The sequence below is a fragment of the Cherax quadricarinatus genome, chromosome 30 (assembly GCF_038502225.1).
Source record: "Cherax quadricarinatus isolate ZL_2023a chromosome 30, ASM3850222v1, whole genome shotgun sequence".
In the NCBI taxonomy this organism is placed as follows: domain Eukaryota; kingdom Metazoa; phylum Arthropoda; class Malacostraca; order Decapoda; family Parastacidae; genus Cherax; species Cherax quadricarinatus.
The window spans coordinates 274742-289280 of record NC_091321.1 but is presented as its reverse complement, the minus strand read 5'-3'; the positions used below and the strand labels follow the sequence as shown (position 1 = coordinate 289280).

Here is a 14539-nt window from a genome sequence, read left to right as displayed (position 1 = left end):
GCGTGTAGATAAAATTTAACTATACAAGTAATTAAGTAACATGTCCAGGAATCTCTTTCACTCTCTATAAGTAAATTAAATGCATAAATCAATATCAACGAAATCGAGAAGACAGACAAGTTACATCTGTTTTTAAAAATTAAAAGACTAGGAAAAACTATCACGTAATTACGTACTAAAAAAACTAAATTATCGAACAGGTCCTATACTTCAGTGCTGCAATATTAAAGACTTTCTTGGGAAGAGCCTCGACTCCGGTGAGGGTTCTTGAACCATGGAACTGGAGTAAAACAAGCTCTGCAGGGGTCAGTTAGAGCCGTCTAAAAAAACTGGATGTTTGTTGTCCGCTGTATAATCCTATAGAAACCTCTCCAATGTCCCATAACCCATGACCTTCGCCTTTCCCTTTTACATCAAAACCCTCAAGAGGCACAGCAACTGCAGCAGAACTCCGTCAAAAGATCTAGATATAGCAAGCCTCCCATGAGGTCCAGCTGAAAATCAACACTTTCAAAAGGCCCAGGAACTTTAGCTCAACACATTCCACTAGCACCAACAATTAAACACCTTTACATGATCCAGGAGCTGCAGGGTAATACCCTTTAAAGGCTTAACAGATTTACATCAACACCCAGTAGTAATCCTGGAGCTAGAACTCAATCAGGTAAAGGTCAAAAGATAGGGTTAAACAAAACTAGGCTTGCTTGTCCTTAGTTTGGCTTTTCTCACATTAAATTCATGAGGGGGAGAGCTAAACCCATAGGAATAATACAGCACCCATGGATGAATGGGAGGCAATCAGGTTCGATCAAAGGGGAAGATAGGTCCAATTCCTTGGATCAAAATCCCCCTCACCGGCATCCTGGAGTTTACCTGGAGAGAGTTCCGGGGGTCAACGCCCCCGCGGCCCGGTCTGAGACCAGGCCTCCTGGTGGATCAGAGCCTGATCAACCAGGCTGTTGCTGCTGGCTGCACGCAAACCAACATACGAGCCACAGCCCGGCTGATCCGGAACTGACTTTAGGTGCTTGTCCAGTGCCAGCTTGAAGACTGCCAGGGGTCTGTTGGTAATCCCCCTTATGTGTGCTGGGAGGCAGTTGAACAGTCTCGGGCCCCTGACACTTATTGTATGGTCTCTTAACGTGCTAGTGACACCCCTGCTTTTCATTGGGGGGATGGTGCATCGTCTGCCAAGTCTTTTGCTTTCGTAGTGGGTGATTTTCGTGTGCAAGTTCGGTACTAGTCCCTCTAGGATTTTCCAGGTGTATATAATCATGTATCTCTCCCTCCTGCGTTCCAGGGAATACAGGTTTAGGAACCTCAAGCGCTCCCAATAATTGAGGTGTTTTATCTCCGTTATGCGCGCCGTGAAAGTTCTCTGTACATTTTCTAGGTCGGCAATTTCACCTGCCTTGAAAGGTGCTGTTAGTGTGCAGCAATATTCCAGCCTAGATAGAACAAGTGACCTGAAGAGTGTCATCATGGGCTTGGCCTCCCTAGTTTTGAAGGTTCTCATTATCCATCCTGTCATTTTTCTAGCAGATGCGATTGATACAGTGTTATGGTCCTTGAAGGTGAGATCCTCCGACATGATCACTCCCAGGTCTTTGACGTTGGTGTTTCGCTCTATTTTGTGGCCAGAATTTGTTTTGTACTCTGATGAAGATTTAATTTCCTCATGTTTACCATATCTGAGTAATTGAAATTTCTCATCGTTGAACTTCATATTGTTTTCTGCAGCCCACTGAAAGATTTGGTTGATGTCTGCCTGGAGCTTTGCAGTGTCTGCAATGGAAGACACTGTCATGCAGATTCGGGTGTCATCTGCAAAGGAAGACACGGTGCTGTGGCTGACATCCTTGTCTATGTCAGATATGAGGATGAGGAACAAGATGGGAGCGAGTACTGTGCCTTGTGGAACAGAGCTTTTCACCGTGCCTGCCTCGGACTTTACTCTGTTGACGACTACTCTCTGTGTTCTGTTAGTGAGGAAATTATAGATCCATCGACCGACTTTTCCTGTTATTCCTTTAGCACGCATTTTGTGCGCTATTACGCCATGGTCACACTTGTCGAAGGCTTTTGCAAAGTCTGTATATATTACATCTGCATTCTTTTTGTCTTTAGTGCATTTAGGACCTTGTCGTAGTGGTCCAATAGTTGAGACAGACAGGAGCGACCTGTTCTAAACCCATCAAGAAGTGTTACACTGAGTTTTGGTTAGTCATGCTACAATTATTATTATTATTATAAAAAAGAAGCGCTAAACCACAAGGGATTGCTGCAATATTATGGAAGCCAATAGACTGTGTTATTAAATTCAGAATGTTTTATGTAAGATACATTGTAAAATACAAGTCTGAATAAGCACATTTTTCTGATATAAAATGAAAATATGTAAACGGCTAAAAGGAATAGCATAATAAATTGTCTGATTAAACTGGCATATTTTTTTTCAGCTTGATACCACAATTCTTTATTCCTCTAAAGGGAAAACAATACTTTTTTCAATAAAATTGGCACCTAAAAAGCCCACTAAAAATCGAAGTTTTAGTTAAGAGGCTTCCTCGAATTATGACACGGAGACGGATCTCAACTCTGTTAAAACAATATATGGGCAAAATAGCACTTACTCAGCCCAATAACACTGTGAATGTCCTTTAAGGAAAATGTACAAACTTTGAAAGTTTGAAGATAATCAGATTAAGGGATTCTCCAGTTATCATATGGAAAACAATACTCCATTTTTTCTCAAATTTTATTATACAACTAGAAAATTTATATGTACACAGCCTAAGGCTGCAGTAAAGTTTTCTTTCGGTTTGATATGTATCAAAAGAGATGCTAAAGTTGTCAAAGTGAAAGTGGAGCACATTTTTTAACAACATTGACAAATTAGCACCTACAGTCTAACAACAATCAAAGCTTTCTAAGGAGGTTAATCTAGTGCTGAAAGTTTGAAGCCAATTATGGAAGAGGCATGACTCAAGAAATCGTAATGACACGATTGCAAACAAACCATACCCCCGGCCGGGATTGAACCCGCATTTTCGAATGCTCCAAAGTAAATAGCTGCCGTATTTTCATTCATAATATTAGCAAACTGATACCTGCACAGCCCAATAAGAATCCGAGCCTTTAAGTATGATGCACCAATGCTGAAAGTTTAAACGACAATAAAAATGACATTCAAGTCACCGCACAGAAAATTTAGAGTGGAAAAAAATCCATCAACTGTTATAATAACCAAACTAACCACACCAGCCACTCAGTCGAGAGTAAGTATAAATAACCTATGTGGCATGTCAAGATATCTTATTAATGAAAATAAGATACCAGATATACTAAGCAAATTTCCTAAATTTGCTTGTAACAGATAAGTGAACTGTAGATATAAATCCAGATATACTCCTGTTAACCCGTTTGGGGCCTAGTTCCTAGGCCTTTTGTGTATCCACATGCTCTTGCGCTACCGTCCACAGGATGGATATGGGATGCACAATAAACTAGCCACTTCGGTGGGAAATCTAATAATCCAGAGTTAAATACAAACTTTCTGCACTCCCTCTCCACATCCCCAGCCTGCTGTAAGGAACCCAGATTACAAGTAGGTTCTCATCCGTCCTCCCAATGCCCCTTAATTAATAATAATCTTATAGTTTTATTTCTGCAAGTACATGTACAAGGTATACAGACCATAGATGACATCAGTGACATACTACTATATAGAAAGCCTTATGTTATGCAGAGCATTTCGGGCAAATTAGGCCAATTTTGTCCCAGGATGTGGCCCACACCAGTCGACTAATACACAGGTACTTATTTTACCGACAGGTGAACATGGACAGCAGGTGTTAAGAAAACACGCCCTAGCGTTTCCACCCGTACCAGGGATCGACCCCTGGACCTCGATGTGCGAGGCAAGTGTGCTAGCAATCGAGCTACAGGACTTCTTAATTATCGAGCCTCACAATGCTCCCCTCTTAACTTTCCTTCCTTCCTCCCTTCTCTCTCGCCCTTTCCTATTTCCAACCTCCCATCCTACCATTTCATTATTATTCCTCCTCCGCTCTTCCCTTCCCTCCTTTTCCAGTTATTTGCTTGCCCATATTTCACTCCCTCTTATCTTTCTTTTCTCTTTCCAGTCTTCTCTCCTGCCGCCTTTCGAAGATGAAGCGTACCTCGTGGTACCAATGATTCAACATGTAACAAAATCACACAGATTAAGCTCAGAAAAGTGATAACAGATGTCAACTTATCAAGATTGCCTCGTTGTGACACGTGACTAGAGATCCAAGGGCATAGTGATCACATACTGCAGGGACTTCGATGACAACACATCAATACTCGCCAGGAGCTCTACAATATTTGCAGCAATTTTGTACAACTTGCCGCCTCTAATACACAAGACTCAGACTGAGGTACAAGGAAAACAAGATATGAATATCATCACAGGGGTAGCTGTGGCAGCAAGTAGGACAAGTTAAGATTTTGTTCGGATTTTTAACCCCGCCGGGTTAGCCGCCCAAGATAACCCAAGAAAGGCAGCGCGTCATCGAGGACAGTCTTATTTCCATTGGGGTTCTCCTAGGACCAGTGTCAGTTCTCATAAAACTCTTAAATCATGATGGAAAAACTTATAAACTCAAGTGAAGGTAGTGTACGATTCAGCGCCAGGCTGTTTCAGCATCAAACTATTCAGCGCCAGGCTGTTTCAGCATCAAACTATTCAGCGCCAGGCTGTTTCAGCATCAAACTATTCAGCGCCAGGCTGTTTCAGCATCAAACTATTCAGCGCCAGCGCTGGTCTGTTCAGAAATGAAGTAGAGCACCTGCATGAAATTTCATCAAACTATATATCTACACAACGTTTTTTTTTTTTAATAATTCTGAATTAAATAACCAATCTCTTAAATAATTCAACACATCATTGTTCACAATAAATATTTCTTTTCCATATTTTATTTTTGTGAGTCTTAAAACTATGGTGGCGTTGAAACATCCTGGTGCTGAAACATCCTGGTGCTGAAACATCCTGGTGCTGAAACATCCTGCTGAAACATCCTGGCGCTGAAACATCCTGGCGCTGAAACATCCTGCTGAAACATCCTGGCGCTGAAACATCCTGGCGCTGAAACAGCCTGGTGCTCAAACATCCTGGTGCTGAAACATCCTGGTGCTGAAACATCCTGCTGAAACATCCTGGCGCTGAAACATCCTGGTGCTGAAACATCCTGCTGAAACATCCTGGCGCTGAAACATCCTGGTGCTGAAACATCCTGGTGCTGAAGCATCCTGGTGCTGAAACATCCTGGTGCTGAAACATCCTGGCGCTGAAACATCCTGGTGCTGAAACATCCTGGTGCTGAAACATCCTGGTGCTGAAACATCCTGGTGCTGAAACATCCTGGTGCTGAAACATCCTGGTGCTGAAACATCCTGGTGCTGAAACATCCTGGCGCTGAAACATCCTGGCGCTGAAACATCCTGGTGCTGAAACATCCTGGCGCTGAAACATCCTGGTGCTGAAACATCCTGGTGCTGAAACATCCTGGTGCTGAAACATCCTGGCGCTGAAACATCCTGGCGCTGAAACATCCTGGTGCTGAAACATCCTGGTGCTGAAACATCCTGGTGCTGAAACATCCTGGTGCTGAAACATCCTGGCGCTGAAACATCCTGGCGCTGAAACATCCTGGTGCTGAAACATCCTGGTACTGAAACATGCTGAAACATCCTGGGGCTGAAACATCCTGGCGCTGAAACATCCTGGCGCTGAAACATCCTGGCGCTGAAACATCCTGGTGCTGAAACATCCTGGTGCTGAAACATCCTGGCGCTGAAACATCCTGGCGCTGAAACATCCTGGCGCTGAAACATCCTGGCGCTGAAACATCCTGGCGCTGAAACATCCTGGCGCTGAAACATCCTGGCGCTGAAACATCCTGGCGCTGAAACATCATGGCCCTGAAACATCATGGCGCTGAAACATCATGGCGCTGAAACATCCTGGCGCTGAAACATCTTGGCGCTGAAACATCCTGGTGCTGAAACATCCTGGTGCTGAAACATCCTGGTGCTGAAACATCCTGGTGCTGAAACATCCTGGTGCTGAAACATCCTGGTGCTGAAACATCCTGGTGCTGAATTAGGCTATCCCGTCCAGTGAGGGAGTGTAGACATGGAGGGAGAATCTTCTAGACTCGACACTGAGGAATATGTTTCATCTTCTTGGTTTAATGTTAGAATCTTACTTTTTTTTAATAATGTCAGAGCTTAAACATGAACAGTTAAAATTATTATGGATTGGAGAAGACACGTAGTCAGGGAGGACGTGAATACCGTGACGTATGTATCTAGGACAGCTATGACTGGTCCAGAATGGATAGGGGATCGAAAGTGAATTTTCATAGGTCTAGGCTTGAGGTACTGAGAGGAATTCAAGGGTACAAGAAATGCAGTATATAAAGCCAGAATGCGTGAATTAAAGAAATAATATTAGGTATACTGTAAGCAGAGGTCAAGTTCGGTTAAATTAAATAGAAGGCCACCTTAGTGCTGAAGAGTTGGGACGTTACTTCGATAAAATCAGAACGTACATCCCTAACTTTTTATTTTTCATTATTTTAAGGTAACTAATGTACTGTGAAATATATCGAATCTTGTGCCTGTACATTGCATAGTCACTTATTTGCACAGAACTGCTTAATGCCTCAAATGATGTAGTGGAAGTTTTAGCAGTAAAGGTCGAGAACCAAAACCTAGTCATTGTGGTAGTCTACAAGCCTCCGGAGGCAACATCCCAGCAATTCCAGGAACAGCTGTTAAAAATTGACCACTGTCTGGAAAATCTTCCAGCTCCTGCACCCAACATCTTGCTCCTGGGGGATTTCAACTTAAGGCACCTAAAATGGAGGAATATAGCAAATATTGTTGCAGTAATAACACAAGGAGGCAGCTCTGATGAAAACTCACACTCACACGAGCTTCTAAATCTCTGCACAAAATTCAATTTAAACCAGCAAATAATAGAGCCTACTAGAATGGAGAATACACTAGACCTCATATTCACTAACAATGATGATCTGATAAGAAATGTCACCATATCAAAAACAATATACTCAGATCACAACATAATTGAGGTTCAGACATGTATGCGCGGAGCCCCAGACCGACAAAATGAGATTAGTCACGAGGGAGCATTCACCAAATTCAACTTCAATAACAAAAACATAAAGTGGGACCAAGTAAACCAAGTCCTAACCGATATAAGCTGGGAAGATATGCTAAGCAACACAGACCCCAACTTATGCCTAGAACAGATTAACTTGGTGGCACTCGATGCATGCATAAGACTTATTCCTCTAAGAAAAAGGAGGAGTAGATGTAAAATAGAAAGAGACAGGCGCTCCTTTTACAGGCGACGGAAAAGAATAACAGAGCAGCTAAAAGAGGTCAATCTATCTGAAATGCGTAGGGAGACACTGGTCAGAGAAATTGCAAACATGGAACTTAAGCTAAAGGAATCTTATAGGAGTCAGGAATCGCGGGAAGAACTAAAAGCCATAAATGAAATCGAAAGAAACCCAAAGTATTTCTTCTCCTATGCCAAATCAAAGTCGAGAACAACGTCCAGTATTGGGCCCTTACTTAAACAAGATGGGTCCTACACAGATGACAGCAAGGAAATGAGTGAGCTACTCAAGTCCCAATATGACTCAGTTTTTAGCAAGCCACTAACCAGACAGAGTCGAAGATCAAAATGAATTTTTTATGAGAGAGCCACAGAATTTGGTTAACACAAGCCTATCTGATGTTATCCTGACGCCAAATGACTTCGAACAGGCGATAAATGACATGCCCATGCACTCTGCCCCAGGGCCAGACTCATGGAACTCCGTGTTCATCAAGAACTGAGCCTTTACCATCCTATGGAGAGGGAGCATGGACACGGGGGTCGTCCCACAGTTACTAAAACCAACAGACATAGCCCCACTCCACAAAGGGGGCAGTAAAGCAACAGCAAAGAACTACAGACCGATAACACTAACATCCCATATCATAAAAATCTTTGAAAGAGTCCTAAGAAGCAAGATCACCACCCATCTAGAAACCCATCAGTTACACAACCCAGGGCAACATGGGTTTTGAACAGGTCGCTCCTGTCTCAACTATTGGATCACTACGACAAGGTCCTAGATGCACTAGAAGACAAAAAGAATGCAGATGTAATATATACAGACTTTGCAAAAGCCTTCGACAAGTGTGACCATGGCGTAATAGCGCACAAAATGCGTGCTAAAGGAATAACAGGAAAAGTCGGTCGATGGATCTATAATTTCCTCACTAACAGAACACAGAGAGTAGTCGTCAACAGAGTAAAGTCCGAGGCAGGCACGGTGAAAAGCTCTGTTCCACAAGGCACAGTACTCGCTCCCATCTTGTTCCTCATCCTCATATCTGACATAGACAAGGATGTCAGCCACAGCACCGTGTCTTCCTTTGCAGATGACACCCGAATCTGCATGACAGTCTTCCACTGCAGACACTGCAAGGCTCCAGGCGGACATCAACCAAATCTTTCAGTGGGCTGCAGAAAACAATATGAAGTTCAACGATGAGAAATTTCAATTACTCAGATATGGTAAACACGAGAAAATTAAATCTTCATCAGATTACAAAACAAATTCTGGCCACAAAATAGAGCGAAACACCAACGTCAAAGACCTGGGAGTGATCATGCCGGAGGATCTCACCTTCAAGGACCATAACACTATCAATCGCATCTGCTAGAAAAATGACAGGATGGATAATGAGAACCTTCAAAACGAGGGATGCCAAGCCCATGATGACACTCTTCAGGTCACTTGTTCTATCTAGGCTGGAATATTGCTGCTCACTAACAGCACCTTTCAAGGCAGGTGAAATTGCTGACCTTGAAAATGTACAGAGAACCTTCACGGCGCGCATAACGGAGATAAAACACCTCAATTACTGGGAGCGTTTGAGGTTCCTGAACCTGTATTCCCTGGAACGCAGGCGGGAGAGATACATGATTATATACACCTGGAAAATCCTAGAGGGACTAGTACCGAACTTGCACACGAAAATCACTCGCTACGAAAGCAAAAGACTTGGCAGACGATGCAACATCCCCCCAATGAAAAGCAGGGGTGTCACTAGCACGTTAAGAGACCATACAATAAGTGTCAGGGGCCCGAGACTGTTCAACTGCCTCCCAGCATACATAAGGGGGATTACCAACAGACCCCTGGCAGTCTTCAAGCTGGCACTGGACAAGCACCTAAAGTCGGTTCCTGATCAGCCGGGCTGTGGCTCGTACGTTGGTTTGCGTGCAGCCAGCAGTAACAGCCTGGTTGATCAGGTTCTGATCCACCATGAGGCCTGGTCACAGACCAGGCCGCGGAGGTGTTGACCCCCGGAACTCTCTCCAGGTAAACTCCAGGTAAAGATTGTGTGTTTTGTAACCTTGTCGTGGATGATGGGTATCAAGATTCATGAAGTGTGAGGGAATGATAAATAATAACGAGGAATTCCTGAAACAAACCCCCTCAAGGTATACTCGTCGATGTCGGTGGAAGAACTGCTGACAGAAGCAACTAGACCTGCCCTCAAGACTCTGGTGGGCGGAACTTTACTGTCATGTCTCACTAAGTTGCGTGTGTCCGTTGATCTAACTATTGTCGTATTGCTTCCAACAATTACACAACTGAGAAAAGCTGGGGTTGGAAAATACAATTACTGTCCAACATCAGCTGATGAAAAATTATCCCAAAGTGACCATGAATGTTAATTCTCTTCCGTAAAAATTTTGAAGCACATATGAAGACGGAAAAAATTATTTACGCTGTAATAAAATGGAATATTTTTGCTTTCATTAGTATTTTAATACCTCTAATGCACGTTTTTTCGTTATTAAACTCGAGACAGTCGACTGGGTTCATGCCAGGATCTGTCTCATTTACTTGTGCATGGTCTGAAATATACTTTAATCCTCTCCGAATAAATACGAGACCCAACGTGTCACCAACAGTCCTAGTTTAATTATACTAGATATTTTTTTAACGAAATATTATCTAGCCAATTCGATTGAGGGGGTAATTGATGACTTGTCTAGGACTTTAAACTGATAGATTATAGAGGTATGGGTGTTTGTGGGAAACAATCAGGCTGCAGTATTATTGTTGGAAACAGCAGATATTACCAGGATACCTCAGGGATATGTTTAAAAGACAATATTCAAAATAAAGTTCCTAATAAAGACAAAGCAACTGATCAACAAAGAGAGATAGTAGAGGGCAACGAGTGACTAGCTCCCTTAAGGTTTACTATACAAATAGTAGGAGTCTAAGAAATAAGATAGATGAGCTAAGATTACGTGCAAGTGTAGGTTATACTATATTATTGGTATAAGAGAGACCTGGTTCAACCTGAAAGACAGAGAAATGCCTTCTGAATGCAACATACAGGATTATAAACTATTCCACACTGACAGGGTCGACAGGAAGGGTGGAGGAGTGGCAATGTATGTCAGAGATAATTTAAATTGTTGTTAGACATGTAAGAATAGAAACATCGGACACAGAATCTGTTTGGCTACAATTTCTCGAGGGGTATGAAAAATTAATTTTGGGTGTGATATATAGGCCCCCAAACCTTGATAGTGTGTGCAGTAAGCTGCTATGGGACGAAATTCATAAGTCATCTAGATATGAAAATGTTGTTAATGGGGGATTTTAATTTTAGACAAATTGATTGGAACAATTTGACAGGAAATCTTGAGTCTAGTGACTTATTTGATACAGTTCAGGATTGTTTTTTAAAAGTTTGTGACAACCAACTAGAGGATACAATTTGCTTGACTTGGTTCTTGCCAACAAAGAATCACTAATTAATAATCTTGAGGTTAATGATGAGCTTGAGAAAAGTGATCACAAATAACTTAGCTTCAATATATTATGGAATTACCCAGTAAACTGCGATCAAGTCTCTGTCCCAGACTTTCGATTGGCTGATTTCATGGGACTGAAAAATTACCTGGGTGGGCTAAATTGGGATGGTCTGACTATGGGTCTGGTAGCTGGTGTTGGTTGCCAATATGACGTTTTTCAGAGCATAGTTCTAGCTGCTCAGTTAACTTTTGTTCCGTGTAGGAAAATTAGATCTAACAAAACTGATCCCAAATGGATGAACAATAGATTAAAACATCTCATTAGGTCAATAATGAAATAATTACTATCCTTAGTGTTAAACTGTAAGCCAAAAATGTTAAGTTGGCCCATAATGCCTAGTGTTGCACATGTGTCTAATTTATCAATGCTATTTATGACAATATTCGTTGATCTGATGGTAGAACTTAAGACTGTAAATTACTGTTAGGTAAAACAAAATACAATTTAATTTGTTTCGTTTATTCACTATGTGTAATATAGTGTTATATAAGGATGTTTACAAGCTGGTGGGACCAATGTGGAAACATCGCTATGTAACATTTACACGAACGAACCTTCCTGGATTTCTTGCTCTATTTCTGCAACACTGCAAGTCCTGATGTGTTTATTGTAACACACAAGGCCTAGAGCTATCATTCAACGCCTATGGTTATTTTGCATCTTGTGTCGCTCGTTTGCGATTACTGCATAATAATTGCGTACATGGGTGTCCCGAAGCTTGATCGCTAGCGCATTCAGCTCTCACAATGAAGTCCTGAGTTCGAATCTCCGGTACTGGTGTGGGTCGCATCCTGGGACAAAACTGACCCAATTTGCCCGAAATGTTCAGCATAACAAGCGGCTTTCTATATAGTAGTATGTCATTGACGTCAGCTAAACCTGTATACCTTGTACATGTACTTGTAGAAATAAAGACATTATTAATATATAATACCAAGAACTCTCCTCGTCTTCAAACACAATTCTCAACACCATCCCTGTCTTGACAAACGTAAGGCCTATTTTCAAATTGTTAATTTTCAGTGGCTTATATTAAGCTCATAAAGACACTTAATATAGTGTCAGAAACCAGGTCAGGTTATTTGTAAGTGATGAGATAGCCAAGGTCAGGGTAAGTCAAGTGTGTTGTGAAAATTTGTGTGGACTGCCTCCAAGTGAGTCGCCTACCCTGGCAAACTCTGTTGACACCGAGCTCTGAGGTGGGTACCTCAGCCTCACAAGTGGCTTATAGGACAGATTTTCACAAATGATTGGTATTGCAAGAAACCTCGCCTGCATGCACGTATAAAGGACTAACTTACTTGGTGTTGCAGCATATATCCTGATCTTCACTTCCCTAAGCTAGCCTTAGCCCCTTTGGACTCCCCCTCAGAAACCACGTGAAACCGGGAGCATTAATTCCTGCAACATTCAATCGTAATTAGTGTCCTGCCTGCACCTCAGAAATTCCTATATCCAAGAGGGTATGTATCCCCTAGTATAACTATGCAGACTCAGACACTAGCTTCAGACGGCTCTGAGACACTGGTACTTACTGGGCATGCTCTCTCTGTTGCACACCGGGCCCACAATTAAAACTCACTCACGATCTCCCAAGACACTGGCCAGAACCCACGGGAAAAAGTGAAGATCTTGTCTTACTGTATGGGCTGATGGTGGAGGTCATCTACGGTACATCGAGGTGCCTCTACCAGATTTCCCCAGGTCTCAAATGTGAAGACACGTGGGGCGCCGTCTGTTGTTCATGGCACATCTTGTCTTGATGGTGTCTGTCGTAAGAAGAGCAAGCTGGTCTCCCTTCCAGACCCTCCTCTCTTCGTTCAAACTAGGGCTGCCAGTTCTCCCTAGCTAACTTATCCTAGTGTTTGCCTACATTATCGGCCTATTACTACCTATGTTAAGGTCTTAGGTCTACTTTATCATTATCTACAGATGCCTTAGTAAACCTAATATTAGTGTACTACCAGTAGAACTACCTACTCCTTCCCTGAAGAGTAAATCTATAAATTAAATAAGCTTATCAACAACCGCCAACCAGAGAATGCTTTGTTTGTTTGGGAGGGTTTAAGGGCCACCCGGCTCGGCCGTCCCATACGGCCATGCTGGATCTGCTGTGGAACTTTAGGGACCAAATAAATTTCCACATGTGTACTGGGATGCGTAAGCACAAAGGAAATAAGCCACAAATATGATTCAAGGTAGAGATGTACAATTCCGCGTCAATGAATCAGCATTCATTAAAGACTTGGAGAACTTTGGAAAAGAATCAGCTTATTGAATGGGTATGATCCCTAAGACGATTCTAAAAAAGATCTGTTTCTGTGGCCAACATCGCCAGTGTTCAAACGAAGGAAAGAGGGGCAGAAAGTAGAGTAAACACTTGAAGTAAGGAAATATACGAACAAAGAAACAAGAATACTTACATATTATGCACGGTAGGGCAAGTAAAGAGCGTACGTGCCACTGTGCACAGGCTTCCTGAAGACGAAAAAATAAGTCACAGGCGATGGACATGAACATCGTGGAAAGTTTGGGGAAAATTGGATTCCTTCTCAGCTTTAAGCTTGATAGATGAAAAAAAGATTTGCAAGAACGATTTCAAAAATGTTGGGAGAATCAGTCATGTGACCAGAGAACGAATATATCATCTCCATAGTGAAGAGAGAGTTAAGAATGCACACCACGATTAGGAAGCTGAGTAATTTTAAAGGATTCTATGTAAAGATTAATAAGTAGAGGGTGAGGGACTCGACAGTAAACAACGGACCGAAATGTCGTCCACAGTTTCTTTTCCAGTTTATGGGATAGTTGACTTCTTTTAGCCACCATATTGTGACTAAGTTTTCATAACTATGTAACGGCCTCCAGTGTGATAGAAGGGAACGTTTCAAATATTTTTAGCTTCACGCCAGCGTCATGCACTACACCAGTATGAAGCATCATTAGCTTGATGAAGACGTCACTTATGTAAGGTACCACAGGCTCAGGAAACACCACTCTTGGGAAAAGTCTCTCTCACCAGGGACGGCCGCGTCTATTTGAAGGGGCCTCACTCACCTGAAGGTGTTGAAGTAGCAGACGGAGAAGCGGAGCCATTCCTCCATGGAGCGGCCGTGGACGGTCTCGGTGGCATTGTAGTGCCGGAAGACCAAAGTGTCCTCGGGGCCGGCATCCGGCCGGTACTCCACCCGCCCGATCCCCGGGAAGTACTTGTTCATGCTGACCGACGTCGTGGCGGCTTACAGGGGTTACTGACGGAAGAAAGTGGCGGCGCACGAAGGCGGCGGAAGCGGCGGATCCGTGGAGGGTGAGGGGTAGTGTGGACAACCTAGCCGAAACACGGCTGCTCCCGGGTCTTATATACCGACACACAATCCAGCCTTACCCGTGTGACACCTGAGACGTGCTCCGACACACCTCGCAGCCTAGCACCCCAGCACAACCCCCTCCCACACCCAACAACAGCTACCTGTATAACACGTACCATTATAAACATCTTAAATAGCCCCTTACAAAGTATTTATGTAAAGTAGGTATATATATTATACGTAGCCTCGTATTTAAGT

The 14539-nt window shown here is 42.8% G+C and overlaps 1 protein-coding gene across 3 annotated transcripts in view; it reads right to left on the bottom strand.

Moving 5' to 3' along the window:
- The window catches only part of LOC128692582 (uncharacterized), a 41237-nt gene extending 26918 nt beyond the window's left edge, over nt 1–14319 (bottom strand). For 2 of the 3 annotated variants that reach the window (XM_053781745.2, XM_053781746.2), the window contains exon 1: nt 14031–14319. In XM_053781745.2, the coding sequence (XP_053637720.1) occupies nt 14031–14191 (161 nt within the window). In that variant the 5' untranslated portion in view covers nt 14192–14319. The remainder of the gene's footprint in view (nt 1–14030) is intronic. The other variant, XM_053781747.2, reaches the window with a different exon arrangement.
- Between the last annotated feature and the right edge of the window lie 220 nt (nt 14320–14539).